Raw genomic sequence first — 24226 nt, forward strand, 5'->3', positions numbered from 1 at the left:
AGAGCTGCTGACAGCGAGCTGCTGTGGAAAGCTGTTACCTTTTTAGTCATAGCATGCTCTAAATAACGTTAGTAGTAGCATTTAACGAACACAGGCAGCTGCCCTGCTTGTTGTAACGAGTCGATGCTCTTGCAGGTTGTGTGTCTTGGCTGTCTGTGATGCTTGGAGAGAGGCTGGGCTGCAGGGACAGGCCGATGGTGGAAACATGACTTCTGAGTAACGCTTAGTTACTTTCTGTGCTCAGTATGAACAGCGAAGAAGAGTTTTACGACGCTGAGACAGGTGAGACAGCCTGACAGAAGTCTTATACGGTGAAATATGCTGGTCGTCTTCCCTCACCCTCCTTCTCCTCTTCCACCTCTTGTCTCCCATCCAGGGCTGGAGTCAGATGATTCCTGTGAAGTCAGTTTTAAAGATGCCCTGGTGTTTGACAGTAAGCAGGTGACTGACAGCAGTGCCACACAGGAGAATGGAGTGTGGGAGCGCAGGTGAGGAATCATGCACACGTGTGGTATGCGTGCATGCATGTATGTGGTCATGTTACCACATGAGCACATTTGTCTGAAGGGTTTTAGGGGTTTATCATACATGCACCCACATGTTGCCGCAACCGAGGCCAGTGCAACCACATTTTTATGCTCTCAGCCAGTGAACACCTCCTCTGCAGAGCAGTTGGAGTTATTGTTGGTGTTACATCTGGATTTCGAAGTAGTACATTGTGTTCTGATTGCATTTTTTTGTCTTAACTGATACACTGTCAAAGTTTTTATTTTCTAATTTCACATTTTTTTAATCATATTTGGTCCCAATGTGCACCAGGAAAACCCTGCCTGCTGAAATGATCTCCAGAAACAATTTCAGTGTTTGGAGTATACTGAAGAAATGCATCGGCATGGTGAGTCCTATCTGCTTCCTTACCAAACTAAGAGAACAGAAAGTTATGCAAAGTAGGGCTCACTGATGGAGCTGAAAAATTGACCACAATAAAATGTTTAATTTCAGTTACAGCTGTATGATTATTTTAAATATTGGCAATTACAGTATATGCAATATCCAAATTGCAGACACTGCAATTATTTGATAAAGAAAAATCTGTGACAAAACAGCGTTTTACTGTTGTGCTTAGGGCTGCAGTTATAGTTAGTTTCACTGTTGATTCATCTATTGATTAACTGATTAGTTGTTTCGTCTGTAAGATTCAGAAAGTGATGAAAAATCACTGTTCCCCAAAGCTTTAGATGTCTTGTTTTGTCCACAACCCAAACATATTCAGTTTGCTGTCATAGAGGAGTAAAGAAACCAGAAAATATTCATATTTAAGAAGCTGGAATCAGAGAATTTCAGTCAAAATTTCAGTTAATATATTATCAAAATAGTAAGCTATTAATTTAATAATTCACTAATTGCAGCTCTAGTAGTGCTGCAAAGAGGCTCTGCCCTACATATCTTGTTCTCCCACTGTAAGAAAATATGTTTGTTTGGTACAGACCCTGACAAATGTTACATCATCATGATTTTAATAGTTTTGTGACATTTTTTCCAGTTAAAATGAAATGAAATGAAATGAAACTGTGATGTAAAAATGATAATTCCCACTAATTGTGAACCATATTTCAATCACATTATCTATCAGAATAATCACAATGTGCATATTTTGTTTTGTTTTCTTGAGCATAACATGCAGCTGTATTTTCAGTCATAATAATTATGATAATTACTGTTAATTTTTAATTACGTATTTTTAATAAATCCCAGGAGGAAAAATTAACTTGGTGCAACTGAACAACACACCTGTTAAATGACTGGCTGTTTTTGTGTCACTCGCAGCACACTCCATTATCAAGGGATATGACAGGCTGTTTATGAGCCAGAGCGTGTTTGTTATGCGCTGTAATGGTAGTTTGCATTTAATGCACTGAAGTGAAACTATTGAACATTTTATTTTTATTTTCTTTATTATTATTATCATTTTTATGTTTGTTATTGATGGAGCGTCTATTGCAGATACATATCACTGTTGTTTATTGCCCAGGTCTAATGCAAAGCTGATCTTCTGTGCAGCTACTCAGACAATTAAATCTGAATATATAACAACAGATTTGCTACAAACAAGCTGTAGTCAGATTGTGAGTCTAGTGTGGTATTTATTTGTTTTTGAATAATTTACTACTGCTGTTCCCTCCGCTCAGCTGGCTATAATTGGCTTAGAGAATACATTATTTTGCAGCCATCTGAAAGAACCAAAATAACTTAAGTGAACAACAGAGTGCAATGAGTGCTGTTGTTGCATAAAAGTAAGAGGCCTGAGTTGTGCAAGTGAGGTATGCAGTGTCACACTTTGAATCTGATCTGGTCAAAGGTCATATCTGTATGCTGTTACTCATTTTCCTGGTCTGTTCTTTTCATGTGGTCTTGCAGGAGCTGTCCAAAATAGCGATGCCAGTTGTGTTTAACGAGCCGCTGAGCTTTCTCCAGAGAATCTCGGAGTACATGGAACACACTCACCTCATCCACAAAGCCTGCAGTTTGTCTGACTCAATAGACCGCATGCAGGTACAGATCACAGATGATTCTGAAGTTATGTTTTTATTAGATTTTCATGCTATTTTTATCTATCTTTGAAATGAATTTCTTCTGTGGGACTATTGTTGTAAACATACATGGACGGATAGATGTTACAGATCCTACTCTGATTTTAAGGCTGTAACTAACAATTATTTTCTTCATTGATTAATCTACTAATTATTTAATCGTTTGGTCCTTAGAATGCTGAAAAATTGTGAATTTTACCCATAACATTTCCTACAAACCAAGGTGGCATCTCAGAATAGCTTGTTTGTCCCACCAAAAGTCCAAAACCCAAAGATTTTCAGTGTCACTGTTGTGTCAGACAAAGAAGAGCTACAAATCATCACATCTGTGAAACTAGGACAAGGGAATGTTTACTATTTGCTTGAAAAATGACTTTATTAATTTTCTGTCAATCAATTAACTGAGCATTTGTTGCCGCTCTGCTCTGATCCACTTCTCTGTGTCAGGTTGTTGCTGCATTTGCTGTTTCAGCTGTAGCATCTCAATGGGAAAGGACTGGAAAGCCATTTAATCCTTTGCTGGGGGAGACATATGAGCTCATAAGGTAGTGGAGAAGACTGTTGATAAAAGTCTATAGAATTTTAAATCGGAACAGAACAGTTTTTTGATTAATTTATGTGTTTGTTTTTTAAGAGAGGACGAGGGCTACAGATTGATCTCAGAACAGGTGAGCCACCACCCTCCTGTCAGTGCCTTCCATGCCCAGTCTCTGAAGCAAGAGTTCGAGTTTCATGGCTCCATCTACCCGAAACTCAAGTTTTGGGGCAAAAGTGTGGAGGCGGAGCCCAAAGGCACCATGACTCTGGAGCTACTGAAGTGAGTATTTGTTCACATCTACGTGCTGACTTTGTTTTGATTCGGGCTCAGGGCTGAAAAATGGAGCAAAACGCGCAAGTGCCAAAAACTGCAGTTCCTTGATCAGCCATTTGAGGCAGGCTCCAAGAGTGAGTAATTCCCTGTGGATGAGAGCGGCCATGCAGCACTTCTCTTGACCACACCCCCCTTTCGGGTGAAAACAAGCTTTGTTAATATTTACTTATTGGAAGTGTCATTCGCATGCATGTTAATGTTGACAGCATAATTAGTTTGCAGTGATGCCACATGGACAGACTCCAAAAAAACCCTCCAGAAAGTGACAGTGGAAGAGCAACCCCACCTCTGGCCACTTGGTGGGGTTGTTCTTCTACTCTGAAGGAGGCAGACCGAAAGGCTGCTCGCATCCTTAGACCTCCAAATTAAAATGCCAAGCTTAGCAGCAGAAATAAATAACTAGTGAATGAGGGGTGAATTTTTGTATAACTCACCTGTAAAAATTATATTAAGGTTTAAAATTATCCTTCATTAAGGGTGTTCCCACTTTGATTGACAGGCGGGTATCATCACAGATGGGTAGCTGCTAGGTAGCAGCGTCATTTGTTCACCTCAGCTTCACTCACGCTCTATCTCTGCCCGTTTTTGGATTAGCCAGGAATTAGCTGAGTCAGGTGCTGCAAATAGTTCTCGTGCAACTCTCCACAAGAAAGCAAAATATTTAAAAATATTGAACTATTCCTTAAAAATTCTGGGTATTTCTTCCAGACATAAAGAAGCGTACACATGGACAAATCCAATGTGTTGTGTGCATAACATCATCTTGGGGAAGCTTTGGATTGAGCAGTACGGAACCGTGGAGATCGTCAACCACAGGTAAGGAGACAAACATTGAACTGAAGAGATTTAAACTGGTTGGGGTAGTGATTATTGACCGATTATTGACTGATGATGTATGTATTTTGCATTTAATTTACAAGCACGGGTGATAAGTGCGTGTTAAACTTCAAACCGTGTGGCATGTTTGGGAAAGAGCTGCACAGAGTAGAAGGCCATATCCAAGACAAAAGGTAAGAGCATGACCACAACGACACTGTCAGTAATCCGGGGCTGTGATTAAAATTTTCTCTGACCTGAATTTGATGTCTTTGCTGTTGAACCAGTAAGAAGAAGCGGCGAGTGATCTATGGAAAGTGGACAGAGTGCATGTACAGCGTGGACCCAAAGGTCTACGAAGCAAACAAGAAGTCGGACAGGAAGACAGCAGGAGACTCTAAAAAGCTGAAACAGGTGAGTGAGGCTCAGATTTTCTGTCGGGTCTGTTTTGACTGAAATCTCATGAGCAAACTGATCTTCCACTGAGATGAAATGCTGCTTATAGTTTGTTCTCACGTTTGTCTTTGACGTGTTTTTTCTGTGTAACAACGTGAAGTAAACTGTGAATTTTACTCATCGCTCTGAATTTGTTTCTCAAACGGTATCTTTTCCTTTCACAATAACATGCAGTGGCATTAGTAGAAGGTAAGGTAAAAGTGTATTTGATATCTGTAGTGTGCTACTGCTGTTGTCTAGTTGGAGTTATGTTCAAAGTGTAGTGTATGATTAGATCATTGCCAGCACTAATCCATAATGTCTTGCAATGACATGCATTGTTGCTTGAGAGACGTGTTGAATTTGTGGCAACTGTAGTTCTGTGAATCACCTGTTTGCACATGTACTGTACGTACCGTGAGCTTTGGCTTGGTTAGTCCATGTCTGATGATGATATTTATTTCTGTGTGTGTGTAGGAACATAGCTGTGAAGGTGAGGAGGCAGACGACATGCCAGAAGTTCAAGAGACTGTGACTGTGATACCAGGAAGTGCCTTACTGTGGAGGATAACGCCGCGGCCTGCTCACTCAGCACAGGTCAATATCACACACACACACACACACACGCATAAAAACAACAAAGGCATGACGATGTTGAGTGCATTTCCGTCCTCATAAATCATTTGCAAAGCTGAATGTTTGTTATGTAATTTTAAATTCTGCATGCAACAATGTCTGCTAGATTGCAATCTAGTTCACTTCCTTTGATTACAATATATTGCTTTTTCTTTACCATGAAACCAGCTGCAGAAATGTGTATTATTTATCTGCATTCTTACATACAGAAGCTGAGCTTGCAATATTTTTTTTTAATGCCATATCATCATATCTTAATATCAGTCTACTTCTCTGTAGCTGCATACAGTACGTGTACAGGCCCATGAAAACTAAAGTAAAACAGAATTTTAGAATATTTTCACTGCTTTACTTTGCTGTCAGACAGCCTTTTCCAACAGGAGACCACTAGTAGATGAGTCAAATATTGTTCTCTCCAAAACCATCAGAGTTGTTTGGTAAAACACAGTAATTTTACCTTGCAGAGCATGAGAGTCACTGTACTACAGCTGCCTCAATCTGTTAATATGTATTATTATGACTTTGGTAAACCTGAACTAACCCTGAAACACAATAATAAAGATGTTTATTCTCACTAACCTCTGCTTTGTTTCATTCTGTGTAGATGTATAACTTCACCAGCTTTGCCATGACACTAAATGAGCTGGAGCCCGGCATGGAGAGACTACTGGCACCGACAGACTGCCGGCTGAGGCCCGACATCAGAGCCATGGAAAATGGAGACATAGGTAACACCAACCTCGCATAATAATTTTATTTATACATTTATATTTTGTATAAGCTGAAAGAAGCAAAAACTGACACACATGGCTGCATTTTTCAAGACTCTCATATGAATCTGTAATATTTTTGCTTTTTTCTAGATGCTGCAAGTACAGAGAAAGAGCGGTTAGAGGAGAAACAAAGAGCCTCACGTAGGGAACGCTCTAAGGATGAGGAGGAGTGGGCAACCAGGTGTGTATTCCTGATGTTTTTATTACAGGTGTACAGCTTTACAAGAACTTGCATAAAAGCTCCTCAACAGCATGTACCTCATTACCTCATAAGCGTGAGGGGAATTTAACATGCTGGTCTCTTACATAACATCTGAGTCACTTTTACATAAAAGTCATTTTTTCTATGTCAGACTTGGTAACATTTCCTTATTACTAGTCTGAATTGGGTTATTTTAAAGCCTTTTACACCCTTCCACCAAGTCTCATGACTATGAGGTCAGTAGTTTTTCTGTAATCTTGGCGACAAAAAACAAACAAAATTGAAAAACATCATTTACATGGTGGAAGTAATAAGTTTAATCAAGGAGGTTCTTTCCATGTCATATCATTCTGTAAAAATTATTTGTCCTCTCGTGGTGTTGTGAAGGCCGGCGCTCCCTCTCTGTATTTTCAATTTTCACTCAGCAAAAATCATTACATGCAGAATGTGATCAAATAGTTAAACAAACGCCACACCATGTGTGAAATAATCCAGCCCTGTCAGTCATGTGAATGCATGCAGTCTGGTGATGCAGCGGGGGAACGGTTCTCTGTCAAAACCTATGAACCAGGCTCAGGCTGAATGACAGAAGACATCACTTTAGCACATGGATGAATCCAGCAATGTTTCATTTCATATGGATTTCTGCTATCTAAATACATATAATTTTAATGTTAAATAATTAGAAAGACTACACTTATTATGTTATTGGAGTTCAGCTGGAATAAAAAATGGTCTGCTCCTCAGCTGTGTCTCTTCATGTTGCCAAGGCTGTTACTCACACTTTCTTAGCTGAAAGTGAGCAAAAAAAAATCCTGATTTTAACATGTTCTGGGATCTGTACATTGCTCATGTTATGTAATATTTCCTTAAACCCTGTTATTAAAAGCAGGTCCTGCATGTTTTCTGTCTCTCCAGGTGGTTTCAGCTGGGAACAAACCCTCACACAGGAGCTGAAGATTGGCTGTACACAGGTGGATACTTTGACAGGAATTACACTGACTGTCCCAACATTTATTGACACAGGAGGTGCTCGGTGTGAAGATCTCCTCCCTGATAGGATTCACGTTATTTCTCAGCATCTAAGATTTGTGTCTCTGTGACGTTTGGACGCTCACTGGTACTGCGTCTCCGTGCGAATCGACGAAAAGCTGATATCAGAATGTTATCAGACAGTTTATCAGATTATGACTGTGAACCTCGTCCACAGAAGAAATGTTATATTAAGGAGAATTTTAGAGTTTACTTACTGTAAATGTTGACATCAAACAAATTCATCTTTATAGGCCCTAATCACGATTCTGATAATAATAGTCCACATGTATGTAACTCACCTGTCGAGGGTTTTAAACCAGTCACCTGTGCGTGTGTGTGTGACCATGCTGCTGCAGGACACAAAGCTCCGTTTTAGTTCAGGTACTCAACCATAATCCCACCTGTAGACGATCCACACACTTCTGTCCAGTTGCATTCAAATATCAGGGGTTATTTAAACACATCTGTTACTTTTATATATAACCTATTTGAATATTAGATGTCTATTTTAGTTAGCTGTAAAAACATCTCTAAAAAAACGTCACAAGTGTGATAATTTTCTGTGAATAGAGACTTACAATAGAGATGAAAGCTGCTTATAACCATGTTTACTGGCACAGTAAACAGATATTGTTGGTACATTATATTGTTGTCCACTGTAACATAGATGATGTGTATAATAATTGGTGCATGCATGGTCACCAAGGTGGTTATTTACACAAGTTAAAGCCATAAAAACCTTCTCTGCACTAAGTATAATAGTGTAAATGCATTCACATTAAACAAGCAAAGGGATACAGAGCATGTTGGTTTAAAGCAGGTTTTTAAAGTCTGACACTATAAAAAATAAACATGTTGATGGGACTTTCTGAGCCTTAGTCAAAACAACAGTAATCCTTTAATTAATATTCCTTGCATTACTTTGATTACAGATCCCATAATTTGGGGACTGTAAACAGGAACTATAATGTTGCCATGGAGTCAGTGAGGCTGTGGAAAACAACTTGGATCCTGTTTTTTTTTCACCCTGTATTTGTTTAACTTTCAGCAAATTGGCACCATAAAAACATCTGACAAATTAGCTACGAACTGTTCCCGTTTGCCGTGTGTCCACTGATACAAACAAACATCACTGGATTATTTTGATACTGAAGAAACTTTAGAAGCGTGATATTTCTCAGTCGTTCTGAGGGGTGTGCTACAAGGTGAGATTAATGGGTTAGTGAGGTATGTTGAGCCTAAATCCAGAGTTTTCATTGTCACAAACACGGCTCTCTTTTAACCTAGATCACCATGGCGACTTGCTGCACTCTTAATCTGCTCCAGAGGAGGTTATGCTCAGAGTTTCAGATGTAAATCAGCTGCAAAAAGCACCACAGATTCTCCGCTGAGAGAAAACATATATGCAAACTAAAGCTGCACAATTAATCGAAAGATTATCAACATCGCAATAAATGTGTGACAGAGCAGCATTATAGTGAAGTACAGTAGTGCTGCAGGATTTCCTGGCCCACAAATCCTGTTCTCCAGATTTAAGTAGGCATGTTTGGTACAGACCCCCCAGCAAACTGTCACTCCCACTAAACCTAAATCATACTGTAATCACTATGTCTATCAAAATTATCGCCATATGATTGTTTTTTGTTTTTTTTTTCCATATTGTGCAGCCCTAATGCAAACCTGTTGAGACAGATGTTTGTAATTTCACCAAACAAAAGTCATGAAGTTAGTCATTCAAAATGTATTTTGCCTCAGGAACCTCCATAAATTCATACTTGTGATTTTATGCTTGGTCGTGATTTGCTGTTGCATCAGCTTTACACTTCTGGTGTTGCAACTAATAGAAAACAGTGTATAAAATCGATTAGTCTGTTCTTATTTATCACACATAATATTAAATCTGTAGAATTAATTTAATTTTGATTTGGACAAAAATGTCAGTGTGAGACCTAAATGCAGTTCTTCAGTTCTTCATCTTGACATGTGATGTTTGAGAGCTCTACAGTGTGCAGCTGTCAGTTAGAAATAAAGGGCAGGCATTGAGAGTGCACTGGGTAATAAAATAAATATACTGAGTTAAGACTTTACACTGTTTTCTGTCAGCATTCCTCTCTGGCCTTATTTGCAACTGCAGCGTGGCTTTTCTTCGTAGCTCTCCGTTCTAGCAACCTGTTCCTCATGACTGAAGTAGGCGGCACACAATTGGTCCATTTTGCACAAAAGAGGAGTCAAACAACACCTGTTTTTATGGGGACGCGCTCTGAGCCTGATGAAGAAAACCTGGCTCAACAGAGAAAGTTGATAACCATCTTGATACCTGCTATCTCTGACTGGTGGAAAGTTTTAGGTTTTGTTTAGCCAGCCAACGCAAAGAAAACTTGGCCAAGTCCAGCTTGCTTTGTAGTACACCCCTCTGAAGTTCTGAGCAGATCCTTGTTATTTAAAAGATAATAATATCCCCTGGAAGTTTTAGTCCCCTTGAATCTAAAAATATTTTTTAATATTTTTGACTTAGTTATGACTTTGCAGTTCACGTCTCTGCCTCACAGCTCGAAAACCTCCGGCTGAAAGAGAAAGCTGTCTCAAACTGACTCCTGATTCTAGACATTTTCCTTCACGTGTGGACGAGTAACTCTGGCTGCTCTCAGAGTTTCCAGTTCGATGCCCTGAGTCATTTTTCCACCAATAAAAGCTGTGTCACACACGGCAACAGCAAATAAAACAGGACACAGTAGCCATCATAAACCTATGCAAACTGATCCACCCGGTCTGCCCTCCTGAAATGTGAAAAATAAAACACTTAACTCCTCTTTAGCTAGTAGCCAATGAGTGCTTCAGACACTACAGAGGCCGCAGTTAATGAATGTTGTGTGCTCATTATATAATGCTTACATACATAAAGTACATACAGCAGTGCGCTTGTTCCAGTATAGAGATCTTATTTTTGTTTGCGAGCACTAACCCTGCATAAACTGCACATTTGAACGCTCACAGTCCATTGCACATACTGTATAGTGAAACATCCTCCTCCATCTTGCCCCCCCGCCCCCCTCGCCGCTGCTCTCAACTTTCCTCTGAATTCAAAGCACTTTGTGAGGCCTGCACACACTCAGAGGTGCAGGTTTGCTCTGATGGTTCCTCTGATCTCATACGCTCTACCCTCTCGTTTTGTCTAGCATCTATTTGAGAATGTTTACATCTTATGTTCGGACATGTTTTTGTTCTTTCTCTTCATACTGTTATCCACACACAACCATATGCATACATGGCATATTTGAGAAATAAATTAAGGACTATTGAAACTATCAGCCCTGCCAGTGTGTGTTATTTAGACCAGTGGTGCTCAGCTAAGGACTCATAAGATGATTTTGTATGATAGGAAAGAAAAACACATGTTTTTGCTGCACTGTAAAATACATTTTTCTGACTACTATCTTGTGAAAATCTTCATACTTTTACTTTATTGGGATCCCCATTAGCAACAGCGTGTAAGCATTGGCTATTTGGATCTATGACACATACATTTGTACACATTTAAACAAACTATAAACTAAACTTGTCAAAAGTATCAATACTTAAATACTTTTTCAATACCACATTTTTAAAAACAATATAAAACTAATATTCAGGTGTTCATTCAAGTCTGAGTTCTGAGTCTTCCTGGCCTGATGTTTGGCTTGAAGCATAAAAAAACCAAGTTATTAATATAAAAAAAGAGAAAAAATTATCCTTTTTTGTATGCCTGGGATGTTTTTCTTTTTGCTGTGTATCGAAAGAGGTATTGATCATCGTTTTTTAATACTAGTATTGTCAAATTTTAAAATTGTGGTGTTGTGATAACTCTAATATAAACACAAACACAACAAACATAACAGCTTATCTCATTAAGTTAAAAATTGAATACATACATTAAGTCAAACACTGAATTATAAATTAATCACAGTTCCACAAGAAATCATAGCAATCATGATAATTTCATCATTTATACATGTACGTCAATAGTCCTAAACATAAATAATTATCAGAATGACCCCTTGAAATTATGTATCTATCCATCCTGCACTTTCACACATTAAATTCCAAGAAAATAACGTGTGAAGGAACATTTCACATTCTCTCCAAGGAACAAAGGACTACTTTGTACATCTATCAGATGAGACAGGTGTATTGCAAAAGGACACCTGCACACTGTGAGATAAAGGTCTAACTCTGAAATGTTGAAAAGAAATGTTATATTGCAGGTTAGACACTGTGCAGGAGGTCTTTTGCAACAGTCTCTGTGAGGGGAGTTTCTGCTTTGACCCAGGTTTACATTCTTTCTTTACCTCTTTGGAAAGTTATTCAAAAGAAACCATATGGTCGCTGCTGTAAAAATGAACTGTGATGCAGCCCAAAACTGATGAGTCAAAATATATTTCTATATCGAGGCTGCATTATCAACTGGGCAAAGCAGGCAGCTGCCTCAGGTCCCCAGACCAACATGGGTTTCATGGTTGGTTTGTGGAAATTTAATTAATTCTAATTTTGTTTGGGAATATGGGAATACACTCCATGGAAGCACAATATCCACTGACATGAGTCAGACTATAAACTGGCTCCTGCTTTATTACCAGATCTTGTAGTCTTATATTTTTTTTATTATTTCAGCTGATTTTTTTTTTTTTGCTTACATGGTGCATATTCCTTCATTTCTAGGGGTATTTCTAAGGCCAAATACCTGTAAAACTAATGATATTAACATGATCCTCAGGGGTGGCCTGGTAGTTCACTTGGTAGAGTATTGGTCCTGTCCTTTTGCTGCATGCACCTGTGTTTCCCTGTAAATTAAAGCAAGGATCGAATATTTAACAGAGCCATGTCATAATACTCAATATAGTATTTGGGCTGCAATAGAGAATATTATTAATCCATGATAGGACTGAGAGAAAAAAGTGCAGATTACTGTACTGTACCACTTCAGTACCACAGACAGCTCCGTGGATTTATCAACACACAGCACAGTTTGGCTGCTGATATTTCAGAGTCATGGTCGAGGCCATAGATTAGCTGTAGATTCTAACTGTCACAAATCTCATTCAGATAAAATATCAATGAGTCAGACTGCACTATATATTCAACTAAACAACCACTCTGCCACACACTCTCTCTGTGGCGAGGGGTTGGAGAGACGGGTGGCAGATTTTTCTTTTGCCATTTTGCTAATAGGGAGGATGTCATCACCCTTCATCCCCCTTCAACTGCCTACTGCCCTCAACTGTACCTCAAAGTGTTTAGTGATTATTACCAATTGTCAGCATGCTAACCCACAGGGAATTTGACATCTGTTTTAAGTTGCTATTAATGCTCCAAGAATTTAAGGTTAAGGTTTAATCAAGGTTTTTAGTCAGTCAGGCTAAACTGAAAACTAAAACTAGGTGTGGACAAAACATTTTAGTTAACTGAAATAAAAATAAAAAGTAGACTTTAGAAAAAAACAAACAAACAGAAATTATATTGTGTAGTTAGAAAACTAACTAAATCGAAATGAGCAAACTCACTGTAGAAACTAAACTGAATTAAACACAAAATTAAAAACATCCAAAAAATATTAATGACAAAAACAAACTTGAATAAAGACAGATAAAAATAAACAGAACTATTATGTTCGTACAAGTGGATGAAACTGTGTGTATATATAGCCAAAAAAACAACAGTTCCCAAGAACATACAATGTCTATATTCAAGTCAAGTGTTTCTGTAAATTGTAAACAAATATAAATAGTGTAAAGGAATGAATATTGAGTGGGTAATGTGATTATACTTGAAGTGTAATAATGCTGGTATAAATGTTAGTTATCATGAATAAATGCTTATTATGTTGTTTTCAGACATTTTCCGGAAGATAAGTGGTCACACAATCCAATCAGTCACAGGGATTTTTCACGATCTAGACAAAGTTTTTACTATTGGTGACTCTTAACTCATCTACAGCATACCTTATGTATTAACCGTTAATAACGTCATTAGTTACATAAAATCCTTTATAAAAAATGCCTAATTAGAAATGAGCAATAATTGTAATAAATATCCGCAACGTTATCTGATCCATATCTATTTAAAAAGCACTGAAAATGGTTCAGTTTCAGTTCAATAAACCAAACAGGCTGTGTTGTGCTGTCTCTACCGAACATGCGCAGTGTTTAAAGCCCTCATTATTGACACGCGGTTCGGCCAATCACAGCGAAACACCGCCGGCAGCCAACCAATCACGATCATCCTCAGTGTGTTTGACTGCTCTCCGGCTGGGCGATATTCCAGTGAGCAAATGTGAGTATAAACATCTTATTTTTCTGATATATTTTGTCTTATTAACTCAGAAACCAGGTGTGCGTTTAGTTCGTGTGTTTAAACTGTTAAAGTGTCGCTCAGTCGTGACCACAGTGAGCTGAAAATACGCAGCTCGTCACAGGATGCAGAGTCATCTGTGGCTACTGTGGCTGCTCCAGTAGCTGCTTTATTATGGGAGCACTGGGATCAGTTTTGTTCCAGTCCACTTATCCGTTTCATATCTGCTTCTTTATCATATTATATAGCTAGTCAATTTGTAATTTTGGTGTCAGTCTAGATGATCCTTATTATCCCAAGAAGACAATAAAAATAATAGCTATTCATTAATTAGGCTAATAGGCTAGAAACATGTATAGAATGAATGGAAAAACATCTACAATTAAAAATATGTTTTAAATTATTCTACTGCTGGATAACATGTCCATTAGCAGAGTGCAGTGACTCAGCAGGAAAAAGACAACCTCATCTCTCCATCAGTCTGATATCTGGGACCAAAGCTGCTCTTATTTTCTTCCCACAGCTTGTTTTTTTTTTTTTTTTTTTTCAGTCAGAGTCCATGTGTTTCTGTTTATGAGGCGTTCCTCCTCTTGTCTGTCCCTGCAGCAGTCTGTCCTCCTCTTCATCATGGCCTCTGGAGCTTTATTCCCCAGCATGGTGTCTGGGTCCCGCGGCTCCTCCAGCAAGTACCTGGTGGAGTTTCGAGCTGGTAAGATGACCATGAAGGGCAGCACGGTGACCCCTGACAAGCGCAAAGGTCAGGTCTACATCCAGCAGACCGACGACTCCCTGATCCACTTCTGCTGGAAGGACCGGACCACCGGGAACGTGGATGATGTGGGTGACGCTGTCTGAATGTAATATTGGCTTCACCTGTGTTTGACTGTTTAATATTTAATATGAACCCACTTTGTATCCTGCCTCAGGACCTGATCATCTTCCCTGATGACTGCGAGTTCAAGCGGGTGAACCAGTGCACCACTGGACGAGTTTATGTGTTGAAGTTCAAAGCTGGATCCAAAAGACTCTTCTTCTGGATGCAGGTATGCAGCTGGATGACTACAAACCTACCCATCATGTTTTCGGGTCGTAGTGGTGTTTGACACTGAGACAGCGGATCAGACATGCCCCCAGCGTTTCAGAGCAAAGAAAACTGCTCATTTTTTTCCATGTTTTCAAAATCTAATTTTATAAACTTAATACTTCATAGTATCACATTTAGCTGGATAGCTAAAAACACATGTTTCTGAGGCAGGCAAGACATTCATTGTTGCTTTACAAGAGCTTTAAAATCAAATCAACATGGGAGTGATCACCTCTGCAGAAAGAAGACAAGACCATTTATTGTTAACACAAAATTGCATCGTTGCTCAATGTAGTAAAATTAACTTATATGATTTGTGTATAAACAGTTTCTTTTTCAGAAATTCATTGCCCATGAGTCATAACATAGACAGTGTAAGAAGTAGACGGAGCTTCAGGGTCTGAAAAGTGAAGCCAAAGTGGAAGTGCCTTAAACCAGCATTCTTTCTAATGACCAGCAGGGGGTGATTCCACTGGTCGCAAAGAGAAATCAGATTATATTTATCTTTATAATAACCCTACTTCTTAGTAAACATTTTCCTAATGAGATTATGGTCTTGATTGGCAGTTTCAGATTGTTTTCAAACATGATGCATGATGTTCATTTTATAAATTAGGTCCCTTTTTCAGTAAAATAGAAAATAAAGCAGGGAATGCTTTAGGGTGCAGATACCTTTGATTGAGAAGTTACTACCACCACGTGTCCACAGGTTCTCAGTCAGATCCAATCAGGCCAGAGACGTACCTATACAGATCCTCCCTGTCATCCAAAATCTTCAGTGGCTCCGTCCACTATTAATTATACAGTCTATGGTTGGCAAACATGAGCTAGATGAAACCTCTGTTCTGTTTCTCCTGATCTCAGGAGCCAAAGACAGACAAGGATGAGGAGAACTGCCGTAAAGTGAATGAGTATCTCAACAACCCTCCCATGCCGGGCGCTCTTGGCAGCGGCGGCAGCGGAGGACACGACCTGTCTGCTCTGGGAGGTAACAGATGCTCACCTCAAATGCCCTGCTTGTTTCCCTCTGCAAGATCCTGAAATATTCTGCCAGAAAAACATCTCAAAGCTGAATCTCATTCTGATTCTGGTTGTTCTTTTCTCATGCGAAGGGGAGGGCGGCCTGCAGAGCCTTCTGGGAAACATGAGCCACAACCAGCTCATGCAGCTTATTGGACCAACTGGACTGGGGGGGATCGGTACGTACCTTCTTAAATAAGTCCTCAATCTGCCGATCTGACAGTGTGAGAATGCGCTAATCAGACAACAGACTGGAATATCTTTGTAAAAATAGTTGCATGCTTTCAGGAAAATAACGGTGGGTGTTTTTCTCTGAATATCAGGTGGTCTCGGGGCTCTGGCAGGTCCAGGCTTGGCCAACCTCCTGGGGAGCAGCAGCAGCAGCGTTCCTGCAGCCAGTAACTCCTCCACAAGGTGTCTTATTCCTGTTAAACATCCACCTCACCAAACACTTCCTGTCTGTCGCTGTGTACCTTGTATTTTTTTACCTACCTGGTTCTTTGATGGCATAATGTTTTCATAATAGTTGGTAAATCGCCAAACAAATGAGATGTAATGTTGCACAGACATATGAGGGGCAGTGAAGACAGACTGGAGGTAGAAGAGCAACCGAATGAGCCGCCTGAGAGAGGAACAGTAAACAACATTTTAGTGTCAGTACATTATAATCAAAGATCAGGAGCATCTTTATTGACTCACCGTTTTATTACAGTGTTTAACAGCCACTTTGGGAAAAATCCTTAGTCTGAAATTTAATTACTGACTTTGGAAAGAGCAGTTTGACAAAAAAAAAAAATCTTAGTAAAAGGTCCACGTATCGGATGATTTCAGCCGAGAGAAGACAGCTGAGTGGGTGAGTTTTCATTTTAAAGCGACCACAAGGAGTTTTTAACTGGTTATGAAACAGGCTCAATTTAATACTGAAGCCTCCATTTGACCTACATCAGCAAACGAGACCATCTGTGAGAAGATTAATTATTTCTGTATAGTTATACTTAATGGCTGCCACCAGGTTGGATTCTCCTGTAAATCAGATGAAGCAAGCCGGTGTTTACGTTTTCCCAGGCAAAGTTACAGTGTTTGCCAGTTAAAAAGAATCAGGAGAAGATTTTTATTTAGATTCTTCATTTTTTTAATGTTTATTTGTGGTTGTGATGGTGGAAACTAGGGCTGCACAATTAATTGCAATTGCAATAAATTTGCAATATGGTCAAGTGCAATATCCAAATCGCAGGACCAAATCGCAGTTTTTGAAAAAGGAAAAATCTATAAGAAAACTGCATTTTAATGAGTTACTGTAGTGCTGCAGAGATGAACTGGCCTGAAAATCTTATTCTCCAGATAAAAGAAAACATGTTTGTTTGGCACAGACCTCAATAAATATCACATCATCATGATTGTAATAGTTTTTGTTTGTTTTTTAGTGAACATGAAAACTGTAATGCAAAACTGATCATTTCCACTAACAGCAGCACACATCACAATCACAATTTCATAAATAATTGCAGTATGACTTTTTACCAAATCGTGCAGCCCTAGTGGAAACACTACAGATTTTTAGCAACTGGAATAACTTGTTCTCTGGTTTGTTTTATGGCTTTAATACCATCGCTGTTGGTCTCTACAACCTCCTGTAATGAACACATTGAGTTCATCTTGAAAAGAAGGAAATAACTGAAGCAGAAGTAGATTATGAAGGTTAAATGAAAATGGGTACAACTAGAAAAAAAATCAATACAAATCACAACATAACATTTTGTATCTCATGACTGACAAAAGGTTTTTCCTGTCTCCTCTCTCAGTCCGTCCACAGCCGTCACCCCCACCTCTACCTCTGCTGCCAGTCGTCTCGGCTCCTCCCAGGTGCCCACCACTCCCATCACTCCCTCCGCCACCTCAGCAGCCTCCCCGACGGCCACCACCCCCTCCACCCCCGCCGTGTCCTCTCTGGCGACGGGCGCAGCCAACCCCACGCAGCCCATCCAGCTGAGGGACCTGCAGAGCATCCTGGCCACCATGAACGTGCCCGCCAGCGGTCAGGGAGGTGAGGAACGGACGTCGCTTCAGGCAGACTGAACACTACGCCCCTTTAAACTGAGATAAGACAAAAACCTAAATATCCACCAGAGGGAAAATACATAATTAGGCCTAATTAGTGCAATTTCAGCTCATTATGCAGCAAATAATTAGCACTGTGAAGGCATCAGACTCTGCAATACTGTGTAATTTAAACTTAATATATTCAGTTTGTTGCAGAAGCAGGAAACCCTATAAGTACGATAATCTGTAGCTATTATAATTTAATTTTACTGAACTACAGTTCATCAAGCACAACTCTCCCTCCTGCTTCATTGATACTGTGTATCATCTTCACCTTACCTACAGATTCACATTTAAAACTACAATAAATGAAGGAGTAGTAAAGAGTAAAAAAAAAGGCTTAAAGATGAAAGAAATGAAGAATGTGCAAAATTATTTTATTATTATTAATTAGTGGTGTTATAGGTGATATCAAAGATGTTAAAGCTGCCGTAAACTACAGATTTATCACCCGACTCTGCAGCTTTTCTCAGTGCAGTGAAGCTTTATAATGACGTGCAGCTCTAATGGTTGTTTTATGACCTGCGCTTTACTGTGTTTTTTTATTCCCACCAGTGTCATTTTTGGGGGGGTGACAGATGGCAGCTGTTTTCAGCAAAAAAAAAAAAAAAAAAGTCCTGAAAACTCATTACCTGTCTAACAGCAAACGGCAGAAAGACACAGCTGGTGAGGAAAAGTGGAACCATTAGCTGATAAAAAGCCCGATATTTTTCTGAGGAGTTGGCGGAGATTAAAAATAGAGGACTGAGAGCGGAGTTGCATTGATCAGGTCAGATGTGACTGACTCTTTAATTAATGATAACGTCTGCTGGATGTGTAAATAGTCAAAAGTTTGCAAACAAATTTGCCTTATTATCTTAAGAGGTGATAATATCTGATTTTATTTATTTCAAACATTTAAAGATGACAACAGTACCACCCTTAGCTTGCTTTACATTCCTTTTAATTATTTCTGATATTTTTACTTTGTTTGATTTCTTCACCCAGTGCATTCCACAAAATATGTCACTGTTGTGGTTACAGATTGTTTCCGCTGACCAAAATCAGTGGTTGTTTGTTTAAAATGGCAGCTAACCAGTTAAATTACCTGCCTACCTACTTATCTGCTGAGTTGTTTATTTTTCTGTTTGGTGATTGATGTGGCGCTGCTGGCAGTTGCTACGTTGTCAACAGGTGGTTGTTGGGGCTTTACTGACTGGTTGCTATGGAGATCCTGGCAACTGCACCAGCGTGTGTGTGTGTGTGTGTGTGTGTGTGTGTGTGTGTGTGTGTGTGTGTGTGTGTGTGTGTGTGTGTGTCTGTTAGAGCTGCAACAGTCAGTCAGTTAATCAATTGACAAGATATTGATTAATCATTTTGGGCATTTTTCAAACGATCCTGAAGTGTCAGCTTCTCAAATGTGAAGATGTGTTGCTTAGATTTGTTGTACGATAGTGAACTGATCATCTTTGAGTTTTGGACATGAACTTTGATTTTACGCTGGTGGGCTCTTGTGGGCATTTCTCACAATTTATCGACAAATAGATTAATCAAGAAAAGAATCATCCAGTTAATCAGAAGTGACAGTAATAATTAGTTGCAGCTTGAGTGTTTGTGTGGAAACACACAAGTTGAGCCAGTTGGTTTTTAGCATTAGGATATATGTTTGTGAATTCTCCATAGCTTGAGTGTTAAGATTTCCTACTGCAGTTGAATGCACCAGTAACAGTGAACTGTTCAGTCACTCCAGAAAAACCTCCAAGACAACACTGAAAGTAGAGCTGCAATGATTAGTCAGTTTATTTAATTATATCAAATTAATTGAAAACTATTTTGAAAATCAATTCATCTTTTTTTTTTTAAAAAGAAATCATGTCCAAAGTCTCTGATTTCAGCTTCTCCAGTGTCAGTATTTTCTGATTTCTTTACTTCTCTCTGACGGTAAACTGAATATCTTTGGGTTGTGGACAAAACAAGACATTTGAGGACGTCATCTTAGGCTTTTGGAAACAGTGATCAACATTTTTCACCATTTTCTGACATTTTATGGACGAAACAACAAACCAGTTAATGAAGAAAATGATCAACAGATTTATTGATAATGAAAATAGTCATTACTCGCAGCCGTAAATAAAATTCATTTAAAGGGTATAATCCCTAATCACCTAGATAAAGACTGGACAAGAGTATTGTATAACCCTTACAGTAGTGATTTCACGAGTGTAGGTAATAAAATATGGAGGACATGTCCTCAGACTACGTGTTGGTGTTTTGTTACCTGCAGTGGACCTCGCCAGCGTCCTGACGCCTGAGATCATGGCCCCCATCCTGGCAAACCCTGAGGTGCAGCAGAGGTTGATGCCCTATCTGCCCTCTGGAGAGTCCCTGCCGCAGAGCACAGAGGAGCTCCACAACACGCTCAGCTCGCCTCAGTTTCAGCAGGTACACGTCCGTTGCCCTCAGTTTGTCTCTCAGCATCGTGCGGAAATACAAAAACTGGCGATTTCTTCCATAGTTGGGGATAATTTTACATTCAAATTCAGTGTGAAAAAGTTGTTTCCTCATTTGCCACTCAGTATCAGTCTTGGATTTCTTTTTAAGTGTTTTTGGAGATGCAGGTCAAACAGTCATAATGTTTCCATCCTCTTATTTGTTGCCTGTGTACACACTTGAAGGCGGTCCATCTGATAAATACACAAACCACTCTTGGCTCTTATTTCTGAGTCTGACATTCAACATTTTTCTGTCCTTGGGCACAGAGGCCGCCTGTGAAATTAGTTGCTCTCTATTCTGGTCATTATGAGGCTTTCTTCTGTTGGTATTTAGCATCTTGCTGTGGTATTTGTCCTGATTCGTGGTATTTATTGTCTCTCTGCAGGCTATGAGCATGTTCAGCAGCGCTCTGGCGTCCGGGCAGTTAGGGCCTCTAATGAACCAGTTTGGCTTGCCTGCAGAGGCTGTCGACGCGGCAAACAAAGGAGGTCAGTGTTTTGCCCACATCAAGCAGAGACTCTGTAACTGTTTGTTTCTTTGCTAGAAAACTCTGTTGAATTTTTGTGTTGACACCGGAGGCTGTAATTCACTGAGAAAACTGCAAACAATGACATTACTTCTTATTAGTGCAAGTACATTAACTCAAATACTGTACATAAGTAGAGTTTTGAGGTACTTTTACTTTACCTGAGTATTTCTAGATGATGCTACTTAATATGTCTGCTTCATCAGGGGTCAAAGGGACATATTCTACTTTTTACTCCACTTCATTTCTATTACAGCCATAGTTACTGGTCACACGTTGAAGACTGATGTTTGTCGAAAGTCCAAAGTTGGGACACACTTCTCATTCAGTGTTTTTTCTTTATTTCATTTATATGAAATGGTTCAGATCAACAGTGTGCAAAGCTGTAATCAAAACAAAAAGTGGCTACTCTGAAGAATCTAAAATGTCAAAGAGCAAAAAGACTCACTCTCTTCTGCACTTACAATCAAAGATTGAATAACAATGATGGTATCAAATCTTTAATTGATAGAGCAGAAGACTGTGAGTATATTATGTTGTATTATATTTTAGATTCTTAAAAAGCATTTTTACAGACTACACAATTCCATATTTCATAGTTTTGATGTCTCCAATATATAATTAGCAATGTAGAAATGAATGAGAAGATGTGCTCAAACTTTTGATTGGCACTGGGTGATCTTAGAAAACTTGATGCACTGATAGAGATTAAAGTATCTAACAGTACAGGGTGATATGAGCCGCCTCCTCGACTCTGCAAAGCATTTAACACTAAGCTTAAACACTAATGCACCAGGGGTAATTTTTGCAGTAGTACAGCACTGTTGGAGTCCATTTTACTGCATAATCAGTACTTTCACTTTTGATAATTTAACTACATTTTGCTGATGAGACTTTTACATTTAGTGAATATTTTGAAATACAACTCAAGTTTGAAAAAAATTGCCCTAAGTTTGAATTAAAATGTAAATAGACAACTTTTTGAAGTAAATGTTGATTACTCTGTGTAATGGATATCCATGTTAAGACTGGTTCACTATGAAAAATCTGTCTGCCACCAAGCTCTACTTTTCCAGTGTCTCTATTATAGACTAAATTAATTAATTAATCGCACGCTTTTTCTCTTAATTTTGTCATTTAACTTTACTCTCCTCTCCACCCTGATGCAAACCACTGCTGTAGTTACTTATTTAGACAAAAGTCACTCAAACACATCATCACAACAACAACAGCTTTCGATTTACCTCTTCACTGACCATGCTTCTTTCTTCTCGCTCATTTCCAACATAATGTTGATCATTTCTCAAACAGTGATCCAGTGATGATTGTTGTGTACAGGTGTTTTCTCTGCATCAGTGGCATAAACAGTAATACCACTTGGAAACACTAGAGGGAGATTTGAAAAGTTGTCTGTTTCTACTTTAATTTTTTTTTTTTTTTTTTTACGTGACAATAAGAATGAGATTTGAGGTTCAGGCTTTTGTTTAAGTGAGTAAATTCTGCAGGTCTGTTGAGTCAGAGCTAAAACAATTAGTCAGATGATGGAAATGAATCAGCAACAGTTCTGGTAATTGCTTAATTGTCATTTTTCAAGCAAATGACAAAAAAGTCTGGGCTTTCAGACATTCAGATAAGTAAGTTTGCTGTTTTGAACTGTTCGTTGGACAAAACAACACATATGACTGTGTAAACTCCCATTCTGAGAAATTTTAATCCGCATTTTTTACTATTTCTGACAGTTTATATTTAAAAATAAAAAAAACTTAAATGGGTGCAATCATCCTGCTCTCTTGGGCTAATATTTTATAGTAAATATTTATATAGTACCTTTCAAAACTACCATTGCAAAGTGCTTTACAAAGAGGGATAATTAATAAAAAAACAGCTAAAAGTGTTGATAAAATAATAGATAAAAGTACATATAAGAGAACAGATGAAGTAACAAAATAATTAATTAAAAAAAAAGCCAGATGGTATAAATGAGTTTTGAGAGATGACTTTTGCAATTTGATTTGCAGAGTAATTGATAATGAAAATAAGAATTATTTGCAGCCCTAATTTCCTGACATTTCTACCACTGCAGATGTGGAAGCTTTTGCCAAAGCCATGGAAACGGAGACAAAGTCAGACCAGGACGGAGACTCCAAAGACAAGAAAGACGACGATGAGGACATGAGTTTGGACTGAGAACTCTTAACGTAATTATTATTATTTAACGTATTTATTTAGCTGCTTCTTCTGTTTTGTAACTATTAAGGATAAAGATCATGGTTAATATAGTAGAAACTGTCACTAAGACCTTGCTGATGATGCTGTGTTCATCCTCCAACAGTGTGTTGAATTAATATCTACTGAGTTAACTGAATGAACATACAGTATATTCTACCTGCATGTCAGCTACTAGTCAGTCTGTGCAAACACAAGGGAACAGTAAAATGATGAGAAACTCACTCAGACGTTGTGTTTATTTTCCAGAGGGTTTTGTGAACTTCACCCGCTGTAGACTTTTAGTACCCACACCACTCTGAAGAGATGAAAACAGCTTCATACACACTATAAATTGATTATTGAAAAAAAAAAAAAAACACAAAACACTCTTTTCAGTGTCTGAAAATATATTTCAAAAACATTCATTTTATAGTATGAAAACAATGAATATTCACCCATTTGACAACAACCATACAGTCACACAGAATCTATTGGACGTTTATTATAACATGTTTTTCACCACCGCAGACACAGACAATAAACTGAATCACCGTCACGTCCACGACTCTAAAAGGTTTGTGATTATCTTTCCCAGACGAGAACGACCTCAACATTTAAAAAGATCTCGACAGCAGCAAGACTTCGGAAATGTCAACGCTAAATATCACTTATGTTAAGATGGTTAACCATTTCACTGCCACTGTAGTTTCAGGCACTTTTTTTTTACCCCCCTCCACACTTGTACACCTAATGTCCTCCAAATCAGAAGAGTTACCGCACAGAAAGTACTGCAGTCAGGTTAATACTGTCTGGCACTTATAGGAGCAACTCGTACATCATTTAACATACTTGAAGGGTTAAATTCAACATTTTTCAAGCAGTGTTGCATGAGATACTTAGAGATAGTCAGTGTTTTACCTACAGTAGATGGCGGTTGACTTGTCCCCAGCTATATTTAGAATATTTTCACCACTTCACCTTGCCATCAGACAGCCTTTTATGACAGGAAACTGCTGTTATATAAGCCAGATATTTTAACGTCACCAGACTCCTTTGACAGGAACAGTAATTTTACCTCACAGAACACAGGAGTTACTCGTCTACAGCTGCCTCAGTTTGTTAGTTTGTGTAAC

At 38.7% G+C, this 24226-nt stretch overlaps 2 protein-coding genes across 3 annotated transcripts; both read left to right on the top strand.

Annotated features, from left to right (window-relative positions):
* Positions 1-66: 66 nt before the first annotated feature.
* Positions 67-8436, top strand: LOC146324824 (oxysterol-binding protein-related protein 2-like). The gene is made up of 13 exons (XM_084720437.1): positions 67-282; positions 377-488; positions 820-895; positions 2419-2553; positions 3039-3136; positions 3226-3408; positions 4171-4278; positions 4383-4472; positions 4566-4692; positions 5191-5310; positions 5954-6077; positions 6213-6303; positions 7243-8436. Exons 1-13 carry the CDS (start codon positions 246-248, stop codon positions 7343-7345), a joined length of 1404 nt encoding a protein of 467 aa, XP_084576563.1. The 5' UTR covers positions 67-245; the 3' UTR covers positions 7346-8436.
* Positions 8437-13523: 5087 nt separating this feature from the next.
* LOC146324825 (proteasomal ubiquitin receptor ADRM1-like) lies at positions 13524-23335 on the top strand. Of its 2 annotated transcripts, none has more exons than XM_084720439.1 (10): positions 13524-13665; positions 14293-14520; positions 14610-14726; positions 15632-15755; positions 15880-15966; positions 16111-16201; positions 17590-17831; positions 20151-20308; positions 20745-20847; positions 22969-23335. In XM_084720439.1, exons 2-10 carry the CDS (start codon positions 14311-14313, stop codon positions 23070-23072), a joined length of 1236 nt encoding a protein of 411 aa, XP_084576565.1. In that variant the 5' UTR covers positions 13524-13665; positions 14293-14310; the 3' UTR covers positions 23073-23335. The 2 variants fall into 2 exon arrangements, with proteins under 2 accessions (XP_084576565.1, XP_084576564.1); XM_084720438.1 differs by having other exon boundaries at positions 13546-13665; positions 14290-14520.
* Positions 23336-24226: the final 891 nt, after the last annotated feature.

The sequence above is a fragment of the Lutjanus erythropterus genome, chromosome 6, assembly GCF_056507025.1.
Source record: "Lutjanus erythropterus isolate fLutEry1 chromosome 6, fLutEry1.hap2, whole genome shotgun sequence".
NCBI lineage: Eukaryota > Metazoa > Chordata > Actinopteri > Lutjaniformes > Lutjanidae > Lutjanus > Lutjanus erythropterus.